Source organism: Oryctolagus cuniculus, chromosome 14 (assembly GCF_051225735.1).
Source record: "Oryctolagus cuniculus isolate XC-2025 breed Fujian yellow rabbit chromosome 14, ASM5122573v1, whole genome shotgun sequence".
Lineage (NCBI taxonomy): Eukaryota > Metazoa > Chordata > Mammalia > Lagomorpha > Leporidae > Oryctolagus > Oryctolagus cuniculus.
Genome location: NC_142880.1, coordinates 30019616 through 30035126, shown reverse-complemented (window position 1 = coordinate 30035126; position 15511 = coordinate 30019616). Strand labels below are relative to the sequence as shown.

Below are 15511 nucleotides of genomic sequence, written 5' to 3'. Positions count from 1 at the left end.
AAACCATGTCTGCCCAGAACACACTCATGGTGCCACAGTATTAATTTTTTTAAAGAAAAGAAATATCTACATGCATTGATGGGCAGTAACTGTGGGGTTGGGTTGTTTGTTTTTAATGGACAGTTTTGATGTGAGTGGTGGTGAGGATGGACATTTTAGGCAAAATTGCAATAAAGTAAGATGTTATGGTTTGTCAGCGTTGTTCTGCGACACACATTCCCCTTGGCTTAGGAGGAAAACCATCCTATAAATAAATTTGTAAGAATAGCACTTTGTCCAAATACCATAAAAATCATAATCAAAACCATAGACTATCCATTTAATTTAGAAAGTATAAATGTCAGAACAATTACTCCTATAATAAAAAATACTAAAAAGAATAAATAAATGAAGATTCAATGAAATGTTTGACGTCATGGACAAGCCTAATTCCTTACTGAATCTTAACATGAGGAAAAAAATTAAATTATTAGAATTAAATATTGAAACACCCTTAAGTGGTAAAATATATTAATTGTTAGTTCTTTAGTATACAGTTTTTTGTTTGAAAATAGTGCTGATTTGAGCATAATTTATTCCTTTTTTTAAAGACTTATTTAATTGAAAGGGAGAGTTACAGACAGAGAGAGGGAGAGAGAAAGATCAATCGCTCTTCCATCCACTGGTTCACTCCCCAAATGGCTACAGTGCCCTGGGCTGGGCCAGGCTGAAGCCATGATCCTGGAACTCCATCCAGGTCTCCCACATGGCTGCAGATCCCAAGCATTCGGGCCACTCTCCACTGCTTTCCCAGGTGCATTAGCAGGGAGTTGGATTAGAAATGGGGAGCTGGGACTTGAACCAGTGTTCACATGGGATGCCAGCACGTCAGGCGTCGGCTTATCCCACTGTACCACAACACGAGGTCCTCACCATTATTTTGGAGAAGAGTCTAGTTTAAGTTACTGCTCCGTCTTGATGAATGAAGATGATTGGAAAATGGCAAAATTCACCTTGATATTTCAAGTTTTGCTAGTTTGATAACCGTGAAGGCATTGCACCAGTCTGTCCTTAATTCACATATTTGAGACTGGCACGCTGTATAGGTGAGAGCCACGTTTAAATGTAGAAGGCATATTAAGGAATTAAAGAAGCTAGACATCAGAAGATGTGCTTGAAAGTAATGCTTTACGCAAAAGACCTCTGTGATGACATGCAGACTGTGTGTGCAGGGGAGGTGCACCTCTGCTTCCATAGTGGGGTGACCTCACCGTGAAGACCCCCAAGTCCACGTGGACCCATGCTCACTGAAGGTGGGTGCTATTCTAACAGAAGTGCTGGCATGCGTTCAGTGCTATTCCAGGAAGCCGTCCATCTGCACTTTCCTTGGCTCATGATTGCCCAGAGAACAAACAGAATGGTATACTGCAAGCTTAGTTCTGTGGAAGGTGCAGGGAGACCTGATTTGCCCCAGAGCATCATGGGTGAGGTTGCAGGCATGATGGGAGAGATTCCTTTCTCCCTGATAACTCACTACATTTTTTATGAGAAAATATGATGCCCCGAAAAGCAGTGTTTCCCCCTGTGAGATCCTTACCTCTCTGATGGGTAGATTCCGTCTGATCTGTGTAGCCCTTGGCCATGGCTTGGCGCACAGCCTGTGGTTCTCCTTGTTCCTTCTCCAGGCCAGCATCAACCCATGGAAATCTAATATGCGCCATGTATGTAATTTATAGTTTCCTGGTAGATACATTTTTAAAAGTAAAAAAAAAAAAAAAACAAAACTGGTGACGTGAATTTTATGTTTAATTCAGCAGATCCAGAATACTATCATTTCTCTATGTAATCAATACAAAAATCATTGATAAAATGTTTCTTTTTTGGTATTAAATCTTCCAAATGTGGATTTTACATTCGTAGCACATCTTAGAGACTGTGAGAATTTAGAGAATAGGGCTTGGCATCTCATTATTTATATCCAAACTTTCCTCCACCCCTGCCTTGCCTGGCTAGGTTCTTAATTAATATAGGCTGATGATTGATTGACTGAATGATGCATTTTCATTGGCCCTATCCTTTTAATCTTTTAAAGTTCATGTAGATATTATTAAAACGTTAAGACCTGTTATGTGCCAAAATATACCAGGAATTCTTTTTCTAGTACAGTCACATATGTAGCTATAAAAGGCAGCAGAGGCGAAGCAGTAGACCAGAACTAGGAGACTGGATTTATAATCCATATTGTGCTGGAACTTTCTGTGATCTGGTGCTGGTCACTTAACTACTCTGGGCCTCTCAATCATCAATGCCGTGGTGTTTTGGGTTATTTCTAATGTTTTTTTCTGTCTTACTGATTCTATAATGTGTTTTATAAAAAAATCTTTTTTGCTTTGATAGATCATATCATAGAATAATACTTTTCTGATCTTCACAAACCTGTGGTCATTTTTCTGAGTTCTGTGTTCCATGTTCTATATTTTCTTTACAAAAATTGACCTACTTATCCCTGAAGATGATACCATTGTGTCTGTAACCTTACCAATTAGGATAGTATAGCAGCAGTGAATATTAACTGCATTTTTTTAAAAAAATTATTTATTTATTTGAAAAGCAGAGTGTCAGATACTGAGGGAGAGACAGAGGGAGATTTTCCATCTGCTGATTCACTCCCCCAAATGGCTGGGCCAGGCTGAAGTCAGGAGTCTGGGAAACCATTCAGGTCTCGCGTGTGGGAGCTGGGGGCCAAGATAGTTGGGCCATCTTCTACTGCTTTCCCTGCACATTAGCAGAGAGCTGGATAGGAAGCAGGATGGCCAGGACTGGAATCGGTCCTCTGATGTGGGATACCGGCTTTGCAACACTGGCCCCCTAGTGCATTTTTTTGAAGATCTATTTATCTGAAAGGCAGAGTTACAGAGAGGTAGAGGCAGAGGGGGATGGGGGAGAGAGAGAGAGAGAGAGAGAGAGAGAGATCTTTCATCCACTGGTTCACTTCCCAAATTGTCATAGTGGCCAGGGCTGAAGCCAGGAACCAGGAGCTTCCACCGGGTCTCCTACATGAGTACAGAGGCCCTAAAACTTGGGCCTTCTTCCGTTGCTTTTCCAGGTGCATTACAGGGAGCTGGATTGGAAGTGGAGCAGCCGGGACACAGACCGGGGCCCCTGTGGGATGCTAGTGCTGCAGGCAGTGGCTTTACCCACTACACCACAGCTCTGGCCCCCTAAATGGATTTTTATTTGCCCTGAAAACTAGATTACAGTGTGCTTGTTGGAGCAATTAAGATTATTTCATGTGGTAGTGAATGTTTCAACGGCCTTTTTTCTAATTAAAGGGGGATTCTGAGTGTGTTCCACCCTCAAAAGCCAAATATTGCACTTTGCTGCCTACTCAGCTTTGTCTTTCCTGCAACCAAAAATGTTTTTCCTGCCTTGCTCTTCTGATCACATTGTCTCTTGATCAAGACTCCAGTGCCCTTGTGAGGCTCCTTAGCTTGTTACGATCTGCCCACCCCATCAAGACATGCTGTAGACAGTCTGTTCTCAAAGCCATCCCTCCAGCTCTCCCGCCCGCATCCCAGACTGCTTCTCCTCTCCAGTCCTTTGAACTCTTCCAATCCTCCAAGACCAGTCATTGTCAAGTTCAAGCCTCCAGTCCATAATTTAGCAACCTGTTCTAACGTAATCCACTTTTCTTCTTTGTCATCATTGAATGCAAACATTTACACCAATGAGTTTTGGTCTGTTTGTCCTGCTCCATTGCAATGTTCTAAGGACAAGTTCACGTTTTATTCACTAACCCTTTCGGATACTTACTATGTTCAAGGTTCAGCCCCCACACAGAAGGGACACACACATAGGCAAATAATGAGAACATACACAAGGGTTCTTGGAATTGTTCCAGGCATTGGGGGCTGCACTAATACAGCACAGATGCCCAAGGACGTGACATTTCCTGGGCTTCCTTGTGGTTCTGCTTTAGAGCAACCCAGTGCGATGACTGAACCCAAAGACTGGAGTCAGCTGCCTGGGTGCAACTCTTGGCTCCGCTGCTTCTTAGCTCAGAACATTTTCAGCAGGTTACTTAGGTTACGCTTCCGTTTTCTCAAATGGAAAATAGAATGATGATGATGATAGAGATGATGCTATTATTGTTATTTACCTCAGAGAGAGAGAGACAGAGAGAGAGAGAAAGAGAATGTCAGGAGGAGTGGTTTTAAATGAGTTAAATGAAGCAGAGAATGTAGAAGCCAAGTGCTTAATACTGGCTAATTATAGTTATATCTCTTATTGATTCTCATAGTGTGCATAAGAGATGCTCAATGAATATTACTAAATATTGAACATTTCTGCCTATCAGTTATATATGCATACCCTCTGCTATTGCATTGCAGAAACATGCATTTTCTAATGCTATTTCTCAGTGATATGCTACTTTTTTAAAGGGACAGGAGGGAGTGTGTGTGTGTGTGTGTGTGTGTGTGTATGAGAGGGGGCTGAGAGAGAGGGAGGGAGAGAGATGTGCTGGATCCATTTGGGCTCACGCAGGGAAGTTTTCCAGCTCTGAGATCACTGACCTGAAACTCCCTGTCTGCTGCGATTTCCCACTGCCCAGCTTCCCCTCACCGCCCTGGGCAGTGCTTGCAGATTTGTTGCATGGAGAATCAGTGCACCGTGCACTTGTAGTCTCTTATCTTTTAGGTTGTACTCAGTTTCTTCTCAAACACAGTGTTCATGAAATTATCAACAGGAGGACACCGTGTCCTTTTAACTAGAATCGTTTGATGCTATTTTAAATCGCCTTTCCTATAATAAACACTGCTTTTCCTTTCAGTTATGTAATGCCTACTGCTTTCCAGATTGTAAACTAGCACTCTCTACTCGGCACATGGAGGTCCCTCTTCATAGCATTTTTGCCCTGGACCTAGATGATTGCCGAGTCCTTGTTAGGCATTTTCTCTGTACAGGGTTTGTCCTTTATTATTAATGTCACAGTCGTTTCTTCAGAACAAATTGCATTAAAGATACAGAAAAATAAAGGCTGCTTTTTTATACATGAGGTGGCTTATTGAAGCAATAATTTACTAATAAATATGACATTATTATAGCACCATAATTTTACTGTTAGTCATTATGGTAGGTTTTTCTGTTATAGCTGTATTTTGAAAGCATTTAAAAATAATATGAGGATTATTCCCCAGGATTACAAATCAGCATCTACTAGATTAGCAGTGAAAATTGTTACAACTGCACTGCCATAGATCTGAGGGTACTTCAAAAACTTCATGGAAAATGGAAATTAAAACATGTTTATTATGGCACAAATATGTTGGAATCCATGGGCAGTTTTTGATAGCCTTTTCCATAACCTTGTAGAAGACCCTGCATGCGCATGGATTTCCAAGTTTTTGCACTAAAATAAACATCTTTTAATGCCATTTCCCATGAGTACTTCAACAAGCCCTCAGGTACGCCAGAACTTTTAGAACTGACGTCTCAATAGGCTTTCTCTGCACAGTCTCAGGAGCTCTTACAGATGTGCCGGAGATCCTTAGAGAGCTGTCCTCCTGGTGGCACAGGTGGGTAAACTGAGTCATGGAGCAGTGCCATGGTTTCTAATGAGCTACTTACATCTGTGTTCTTTCTATTGGATTATTCTGCTATGCAAATGTTTACTCTTAGAACCGTGTATATGACTTGCCCTTCCATACTTCCTTTTTTATTTCTGCAGAAGAAATTAGAGAAGGGAGCGGATAAGGCTCCCATAGGTAGTGCACATATTTTACCAAGGTGGGTGTAGCATGGAGCTCTTCTGAATAACACACCTGTGGAAAAGTGTCCTCCTAGAGTGTGCGGACACATTTTGCTTAGTGCATTTAATAGCAGCCATTTAAAGAAACATTAGCTTCATTTTAAAATAATTATGTTAAAGCATATTTTAACCCTTCCCAGTCTAAATGCAAACCTTTACGATGGAGCTCTTTATAGATCATTTAAAATTGTCCTCTGCTGAACTATTTCCATCTTCCCACAAGAATAACCTTCCTTTCGGAAGCCCTTTTCTGAATGGCAGCAAGATCCTTAAAACAAAAACACTTGAAAAAAACCAGAAAGCGCCTCAGACACCTCTCCTATGTTGATGTTTCAAAATGTTAGTCTGATACATGAGGATACAGTTTTCTATGATGTGATTTTTAAGCCATGAAGAATGAGAATTTTCTGATTATTCATTCACAGGTGACTCATTTAATGCTTGCTGTTATGTTGTAAATGTGCTATATTGCAAGCAGTGAAATGATACAAAATATGTGCAGAAGATTTTTAAAAATGTTATTAGGAGTTTTTTTTCATTGAAATGACTTTTTTTAGTGAGTATACAATTTTGTTTAGTGATAAATAATATTAATGGCTCTAAAGGCAATGATTTCAAAGTGAATGCTGATAGGTTGGGCTACAGATGGCCTGTCTGTTTAGACTTGATCTCTTTGGAGTCAGTGCTTTTACATATTTTTGCCTCATTTACTTTTACAGCTTCTCTATCCATTGATTTCCACGGATGGCACAGTTCCTCCTAGGTAGGGAGTGAATCTGAGACATAGGTTAAATGATTGACTCTTAATTTGAGGCTGGCATTTTTTTCAGTCAGTTTCTTAAACTTTATGTTGCCATTATTCTAAGTGATGCATAATTGAAAACAGGCAGAAATTCTGCAGATAGACATCAGAATATCAGGGCTTGTAAGACAAAATTACTCAGACTCCTTAATGAGCCTTAGATCTTTGGAATGACATATTTTTAGTGGAGTTTGGAACTTGTCCTGGGGAGGGCTTTGTGATATAGTGGGTTAAGCCGCCGCCTGTGACACCAGCATCCCATGTGAGCACTGGTTTGAGTCCCAGCTGCCCACTTCTGATCCAGCCCCCTGCTAATGCACCTGAGAAAGCAGTGGGAGATGGCTCAAGTACTTGGACCCCTGCCTCTTATGTGAGAGACCTGGATGAAGCTCTTGGTTTCTGGCTTTAACTTGGTCCAGCTCTGGCTTGTGGTCCATTTGGAGAGTGAATGAGCAATAGAAGAGCGCTATTTCTCTCTCTCTCTCTCTCTCTCTCTCCCCCTCTCCCTCTCTCTCTCCCTCTCTCTCTCCTTCTCTCTCTCCTTCTCTCTCTTTCTCTCTCTCTGTCTTCCTCTCTCTGTATAATTCTGCCTTTAAAAGAAATAAAATAAGGCCGGCACCGCGGCTCACTAGGCTAATCCTCCGCCTAGCGGCGCCAGCACACCGGGTTCTAGTCCCGGTTGGGGCGCCGGATTCTGTCCAGGTTGCCCCTCTTCCAGGCCAGCCCTCTGCTGTGGCCAGGGAGTGCAGTGGAGGATGGCCCAGGTGCTTGGGCCCTGCACCCCATGGGAGACCAGGAAAAGCACCTGGCTCCTGGCTCCTGCCATCGGATCAGCGCGGTGCGCCGGCCACAGCGCGCCGGCCGCGGTGGCCATTGGAGGGTGAACCAACGGCAAAGGAAGACCTTTCTCTCTCTCTCTCTCTCTCTCACTGTCCACTCTGCCTGTCAAAAAAAAAAAAAAAAAGAAATAAATAAAATAAATTTGTTTAGAGAAAGAATTAGTCCCAGATTTACAGTGAACAGAATTTAAATAGGCGTCATCACTGGAGAAAATATATTCAAAATATTCACATGCTGTTTTGTTCACTTCGCATCCAGTGAAGGCAGATGACTTCATTAACTGAGGATTTTACGCGTCCTGGAAACGTTCCTAGTGAGGCCAGCCGTCCCGCAGGGTAGACGAGGGTGCTGGAAGTGGATGACCTGGTAGTCAGTACTGACGGTCAGGGCAGAACCGTGTCCCTAGCCGGCCTTTTCCCAACGAGCTGTGATACCTTTTGAGCTCCTACATTTTCCCTTCCATTATCCACCACCCAAGTTCTCAATTCAATTTCAGAGTCGGGCAAAAGCCTGTAATTCTATTTGTTTTGGGTAAATTTAGCAAGCTGCTCCTGATTATACCTTAGCCAGAGCCCATCTGTTGACTGGCGTGCCTCTCCGAGGAGTGGTTTCTGGAGGCGGCGAATGGGAAGAGGGTTGGAGCGGGGCCGCTATTAGGAAGCAGATGCGCTGTATCGGGGATGGGCCGTCCCGCCTTTCAATCTGCCAGCCCTCCGTGTTGATGGAGAGTCCTAGGCCCGCGAGTCTTTCCATCCGGAGGCAATGAGAAGTGCTCTCCCCGGCCCCATTCATCAAGTGCTGCTCCTGGCATTTGATGGAAAGGAATTTACAAGTCATAGTTTGATACACTTCGAGCACAGCCGCCTTCTCCTTTGCAAGGAGGCGTGTGTGTGTGCGTGTGTGTGTGTGTGTGGTGTGTGTATCACCTCCACGCACACACCTCCCAGCAGCTGCAGCCAAGCGCAGGCAAAGCCGCGCCCGCGATGCAACAACAGGATACAGCTGCGCTGCGTGATGTAGTGCGTCAGCCTCCACGGTGTCAGGATCACAATTCTTCAAAGCGCTGCTTCCTCTCCTCAAATCATTGCTGGCTCGTTTGCATCCGATGGGGAAGATGTGCGAGATAAATTCAGAATTGGGGGGGAGGTGGGGAGCGGTGGGGAGCGGTGGAGAACAGCGCTGAAGCAGGCAGAGGCGGGATGAGGGTTCTTTCTCGTTAGCGTGTGGCTGGGACGAGGCTGCTCCCGACACAAGAGACAGCCGTTTCCTGTCGCAGCGAGGCACGGGAGGAAAAGGATGAAATGAACGTAAATTAGCTCCAGTTTCCTTTTGTACAGGGATTGGAGAGGGGAGCAGGGGACGGAGGCAGTGGATTGCTAGAGTACTTGCAAACTGGAATTAGATCCTTGAGGTGAGAGGATTGCTTTCCTGTCAGGTTGGGTAAGGAGCAGCACTGGCCAGGGACAGCCACAGGTTGGTGTAATTAACTGGCTCAACCTGGGAACCCCTCTGCTGGGATGTCCTCCTTGAGCAGCGTGGGGAGGAGGTGAGTGTCAGAAGTGTTTTGCTGCTGCAGTACTTTTTTTTAAAGGCAAGAGAGCTTAAATTTGATTTAATAATAATTTAAAAAGCCCGAGTATTCTAATCATTGCTTTTTAAAAAAATCTGTCGTTGCCTTCATTTTTACATGACATGAATTAAAGTGGAGGCATTTCCCTCCAGTCCCTACCTCTCACATACAGACTCTGCCTTACTTAATTCAGGTCATGAAAATGCTTGCACAGTCAGTGAAGTGAGGGTTAAGACGCCACCCCCAGAATGCACTCCGTAGTATCTGTCTGAAATTTGAGGTAATAATGACTGTACTAAAATAACGTCATTGCATCTTTAAATTTTTTCAAACAGAAACTGAATGGCTATGCAAAATAAAGCACTGATGTGTTTCTTTAAAGGCAGGGTTTGTGGTGCAGCAGGTTAAGCTGCTGCGTGCGAAGCATGCATCCCATCTCCAAGTGCCTGGATTGAGTCCTGCCTCTGCTTTTGATCCAGCTTCCTCCTAATGCATCCTGGTAGGCAGCAGATAATGGCCAAGTACTTGGGTCCCTGCCAGCCATGTGAGAGACTTATGGAGTTTCTGGCTGCTGGCTTCAGTCTGGCACAGCCCTGGTTGTTGTGGGCATTTGGGGAGTGATACAGTAGATGGAAGACTTTCTCTCTCTCTCTCTCTCTCTTCTGACTCTGCCTTTCAAATAAATATTTTTTATAAAAGGAATTGAAACCACTAATCTTGAGTGAGCAAAATACTTCCTGGGAATTACTGTGTTGATCTGAGCGATTTGATTCATTGCTGCGGAACTGGTGAAGGAGAGGCTGATTTAATAAGTATAATATTTGCACTTACCTGTCATCTCTGATGGAACAAGATATAAATATATTTAAGGCTGTGGATCATTACCAAACCACAAATGATTGTACACAAGTAGCATAAGAAGCTTCATTTTCAGGTCAAGGCTTTGTTTTATTGATTATATAGTTGGTATTGTGTGCCAGTAAGAACTATCACCAGGTATTGAAACATCACTTGATGTCCCATAAATATGTACAATTGTTGTGTCTCATTATAAAGATTTGGGAAAAATAAATAACCTCAATGAGAGAGAGACCATTAACAGAAAGGCAGCTTGAAAGTCCTGTAGTTGAGTCACTGTGTGTAAAGGGGCCTTAACCTGTGTGAATGAATTACTTTACCAAGGCTGTGTAGCCTTCGGGAGGTGACATTTGGAGTGTTGGGTAGGGGTCTTACAGGGGTGGTCCTCATGCTAGTTTGTGTTGTGCCCACAGAGTCTCCTTCCTTGGCCTGTGATGTCTTCCAAAACAGGAAGCGTCAAACCGAGATGACACTAGGTAGGAAGAGCTATTACAAAGAGGTAGCTGATGCCCCTGTGAATTCTCCCAGAGGTTCGTAGGTTTATTTCTTTCTTTTCTCTTTCAAGATGTATTTATTTATTTGAAAGCAAAGTGACACAGAGAGAGAGGGATCTCCCATCCCATCCTCTGGTTCACTCCCCCAATACCTATCACAGCCAGGATTAGACCAGACCACAGCTAGGAGCCAGGAACTGCATCTGGGTGTCCCAAATACCTTGGCCATCATCAGCTGACTCCCAGGGTATGCAATAGCATGACGTTGTATCAGAAGAGACGAGTAGCCTGGACTTGAACTGGACTCTCTGATAGAGATGTAGGTATCCCAAGCAGTGGCTTAACCTGTTGCACTATATTCACAGGCAGTACTTGCTTTAAAAAAGAGTATTTTTAAGACTCTTGCTGTTGGAAGAAACAGAGTCAAGTTGACGTAAGAGCAAGGCCAACGTGCCCGAAGACCTTTGTTCCAGTATAGACCTTTCATCAGATCTGAATGTGTGCTCAGTGTCTTGTGTTCGCCAGGGCAGAGCAGGCTACTTCCTTAGGGACATGTGCTTCAATAAGGAAGTGAGATTACTGAGTGTGCATTCAAGATAGAGTCGAAGAAAGTAAGAGGTGAGTCAGCCACACCGTGTGAACCAAGTGCCTGGTGAATCAAGGCCAGGCTAACAGCCCTGTGTCTCTCATGGAGGGAAGATCGAATCAGGTCAGTAAGTAGCGCTGCACTGCGAGAGAGTCGTGCGCAAGGGACTTCCCAAAGTTCAGAGAAGAATGAAACTAAAACATTTATTTTGGTGTCAAAAAAATCTGAAAGCCATGCATAGGTTTTTTCATAAGGTGCATTATTTTTCAGGGACTTTTTGACGATGCCTACTTTGTACCAAGTTTCCAGGGGGGGGTTGAGCTTAATGATAGCAAAACTGCTAGAGAACAAGAAAGACTTTGCAATAAAGAGCTGTGGTGAGAAGAGATGCAAAGCTGGAAACGTATTATTTACGAGGTGCTTGTATAGGTTGTAGGACAGGTGCACAGGTTAAGTGTCATGCTCTATGGATCCATTAATGTTGATACATCTGTGTTAGTTTTGCATCACTGCAGATTCTAAGCAAAGGCCCAGAAGAACAAATAATGACTTGTGATCAGTTTATAGATGTAAGGGCAGGCATCGTGGCGCAGCAGTTAAGCTGCTGCTTGGGACATCCGCATCCCATACCCTGGAAATGAGTTCTGCCTCCACTTCCAATCCAGCTCCCTGCTAATGCACCTGGGAGGCACCAAGTGATGGCCTAAATACTTGCCTTTTTCAAGACCCAGATACAGTTCTGAGCTCCTGGCTTCCAGCTGGCTTAGCCCTGGAGTGAACCAGTGGATGGGAGATCTCTCTGTCTTTCTCTCCTCTCTCTGCCTGCCTTTCAAATAAATAAATGAAATCTTAAATTTCAAAAAAAAAAAAAAAAGATTCATAGATGTAGCTAATATTGCAATGGTCCCCAGGAATGAATGGTCTGCTTTGAGGGATACTGCCCCTAGAGTGGCATTTAGGAGAATTAAAAAGAGAGAGGAGGAGGGAAAGCTGTAACTGCAGCCTTGGTTAGAACATGGTCAGTGCCAGATCACAATTGCCCTGTGCTCTGGGATGCCTTCCTGCAGGCTGCAGGAGGAAGGCTTGGGGCTGAAACACACATAGTGCGCTGCAGAACAGGGACCCCCAACATGGGCTTTGTCTCCCACTGGCCCCTCTCAGAGAGTCCAGTTGGTGTTGCCAGCTCCGCAGTCTCCGTGGGCCTATTTACCTTGGTAATTTGCACCTGATGCATTTATATTGGTAATTTCTCCTCTCCCTGGAATCCTGGGATCTCATTTGTTCACTAGTGCAATAAAGTGCTGCAGTGGAGATCCTCCCTAAAGCGAGGAAGGGAAGAATTGTTTAGGGAAAACAGCGGCCCTGCTAACTGTGGCTCTAATTAAACCACCAAAAGAAGCCTTGTTCTTGTTTCGATGGTGGCTGATACCCGCCTCTCTGTGCACATGTAGGCCAAAGCTGTCGTTCTTCGGGCGCCACTGCTAAGTTTGTCATTTTTTTTTCTCCAGTGCCAACGTGTTTTCATTGCAAAACAAAACAGTCACAGCCCTAGGACTGAAAACACAAGAATCCTTTGGCCACAGCTTGCAAAAACCATGCTTGGTAGCATGTGCTTAGGGAAAATTACTTTGAATAACAAAAGCACACACAAGAACTGATAGAATAATAAGCAATTAAGGTGGATTAACAACAGTTGCTAACTTCCAGCTGTTGGCTGCCGAGGCGGGCTCCCTTCAAACTAGTTATAACCTATTGTTGCTGAGCCCAACACTGCCCTCGCAGTGCCCGTGTCTGGATAGCTTCACCATTGTCCCCGGCAGATGATTTAAGTATTTAGGGTATGTTTTACTCTCTAAAATTATTATTTTTTATTTTGTATTTGAAAAGCAAAGAGACAGTGATCTCCCATCCTCTCTGGTTAACTCTACTAGAATGCAACCCAGGTCTCTCCCATGGGTGGCAGGGACTTCATTACTGTAGCCATCACTTGGGTTGCCACCCAGGGTGTGCATTAGCAGAAAGCTAGAATTGGGGACAGAACTGCGGCTTGAACCCAGGTGTTATAATATAGGATGCAGATGTCCCAAGAGTCATCTCAGTCTCTACTCCAAATGACTGCCACCTGCTTCTGCTGTTCTAATACCTGTTTTGACCTGGGAGAGGAGAGATAGGGCTTCCTGGCACGCAGGCAAGGTTGGGATGGGTCAAGTTGCCTCCGGGAGGCCGAATGATCACCATCTACTGAATGCAGGCAGCCTGGGATGGAATAAGTCACCAAGACATACCTTCCCAGATGCTCTGTGAGCCGGACCCTGTGGACTTCTCTGTGGCGGAGAGACACCGGACAGGATTTTTGTTGTTTATTATTAATAATTTGGGGAGAGTTGCGTTGATATCAGAGACAGGGACCTGGGCGAGGAGGAGGAGGAGGGCAGCTTCTTGCTCTCCTTTCGGGCCAGTGTTCGAGGTGGCCAAGACTTTCCTCCTTGCCTGTGATCACAGAGACTCCCCCCCCACCCCCGAATGTTCTGGAATTCACTTTCTGACTCATACCATCATACCGATGACTGGCAACAGGGTATGTTTTAATGTTTTATTTCTTTTGCAGTTTCTTTTTGCTGGGGAGAGGAGGTAGAAGGAGTTCCAGATGACTCAAGAACATTTTCTATTCACCTTGCTGCCTCATACTCCCCTCCCACAAGAGCTTATGTATTCTAGGGAGTGAATAGATGTTTATTAAAGATGGATAGTATGGGGTAGGCGCTTGGCACAGTGGTGAAGAAGCCACTGCCTGGGCCCTGGCTCTGCTCCCACGTCCAAATTCCTGCTAATGCACATTGCCTTGGGAGGCAGCATGGCTCAAGCATGTTGGGGGTCCCTACCACCTACATGGGAGACCCTGATTGAGTTCTGGGCTCCTGGCTTTGGCCTGGCCCAGGTCTGGCTATTGCAAGCACTTGGCAATTGAACCAGTAGATGGAAGATCTCTGTTTGTGCCTCTGTCTCTCTCTCTGTCCTTTTGCCTTTCAGATCAACAAAAATAACTAAAATTTCTAAAACATTTAATGATTAGTATTAATAGATTAAGAATTCATGGTGCTTGCTTCCTGAGTTAGTGAAACCATAAAAAATGTTACGGAGGTAAATGAAGATGTTGCTTTACACTTTTGGCCATTTGAGAATTAAGCTCACTCTAAAATTGCGTTAGAATGCAGACTGTGAACCCACAGCGCCTGGGTTTCAGTCTAGGCACTAACACTAAGCAGCTGTACACCCTTGGATAAACATCTGTGCCTCAAGTGTCTCCACCTGTGAAATGGGAACAATAGAAAATCCTCGGGGATGTTGTGAGCATTAAATAATACACGTGAGGCATTTGGGCTGTGCCTCTGTTCAGTACCCACACTCTGTGGATAATACTCTGAAGGCAAAAGCTGCCCACCATGGCCAAGGGAGTTAGGTCAGAGGACCTGCCGCTCCTCCCACAGCTGCTGTAGGTCGTTTCTGAAGTTAACCCGTTTGCACTTGAAAACAAGTTCACATTCTGTGCCAAGCAGCAGTTTGCAGATTCCAATAAGCGTAGTGTAAACATATGACTGGTTTCCCAAAGTCTCCTTATTGACTTAGTTTTTCTTCTTGGAAGAGGAATTTAGGCCTGGAGTCATTCTCTGCCTGGGCCACTCTCTTTGATTTCCTGCAAAAACTGGCTGGCAGGAATGCCATGACTGTGGTGGGGCTGGGCTGAGCTGAAACAGGGTGTGCTGGGTGTGGGAACCACTCCATAATTACCTCACACATTCAGCGTCTGGGTCCTTTAATTTTTCTTATCAGTAATTCACTTCAGATAACAACTCTGGAGATAAAATAGACCTTAGGGGTTGGCTGAAGGGAGAGGGAACAAAGGTTTTTATTGGTCTTTTATCTCTTGTTTACTAAAAAGTGTTTGGTTGTAAAAGATAAAGACAAACTATTGTGTCTGCTCCAGAACATGAACAAATAAAAGTAATTATGGCAGAGGGGCATTAAGAAACAAATAGGGTTTGTTTGCTTTTCCCTAGCTGTGGCTTCAAATCCAAAATAATTTTTTTTTATTTCTTTTATTTTTTTATTTTTTTTGCTCTCCAGTTGAAAAATCCAAAGCAAGAATAGGCCTGAGGGCTAATTTTCTTTCAGAGTGAAATCGAGGGACCTGATCCTCAGCCTAATTTTGTTCTGGGAGGATCATAAAACAGTGGCTTTTATCTCTGATGGGAGCCTGGAGGACCAGAGGGAGTGATAGGAGGATATTGAAAAGAGTCAGATGATCATAACAGAGCCGGCGGTTGGCAACTAGGACTCCACTCGGGCCACCTGCATCCCATCTCGGAGGGCCCGGGTTTGAGTGAGTCCCAGCTGAACTTCCTGCTAATACTCACCCTGGGAGCCAGCAGGTGATGCTTAAGTCCCTGGGCCCCTGACGTCCATGTGGGAGACCCAGATGGAGTTCCTGAATCCCAGGAATTTGGGAAGCGAGCCAGCCAATGAGCTCTACCTCACCAATATGATAAATAAATAAATTTTAAAGATGGCAACA

At 44.3% G+C, this 15511-nt stretch overlaps 1 protein-coding gene and 1 long non-coding RNA gene across 4 annotated transcripts in view; both read left to right on the top strand.

Annotated features, from left to right (window-relative positions):
* Nucleotides 1-15511, top strand: part of EFNA5 (ephrin A5) — a 308508-nt gene that overhangs the window by 160919 nt on the left and 132078 nt on the right. The window contains exon 1 of one of the 3 annotated variants that reach the window (XM_089313091.1): nt 8662-8976. The exons of the other annotated variants lie outside the window; for them this stretch is intronic. Within the exon in view, the coding sequence (XP_089169217.1) occupies nt 8948-8976 (29 nt within the window). The 5' untranslated portion in view covers nt 8662-8947. Of the gene's footprint in view, nt 1-8661; nt 8977-15511 lie in introns of those variants that run through there. 3 annotated transcript variants of the gene reach the window in all.
* On the top strand, nt 8983-13979 carry LOC149122276 (uncharacterized). Its single transcript, XR_016220591.1, has 2 exons — nt 8983-9280; nt 9383-13979. It is a non-coding gene; the product is annotated as an uncharacterized LOC149122276 (long non-coding RNA).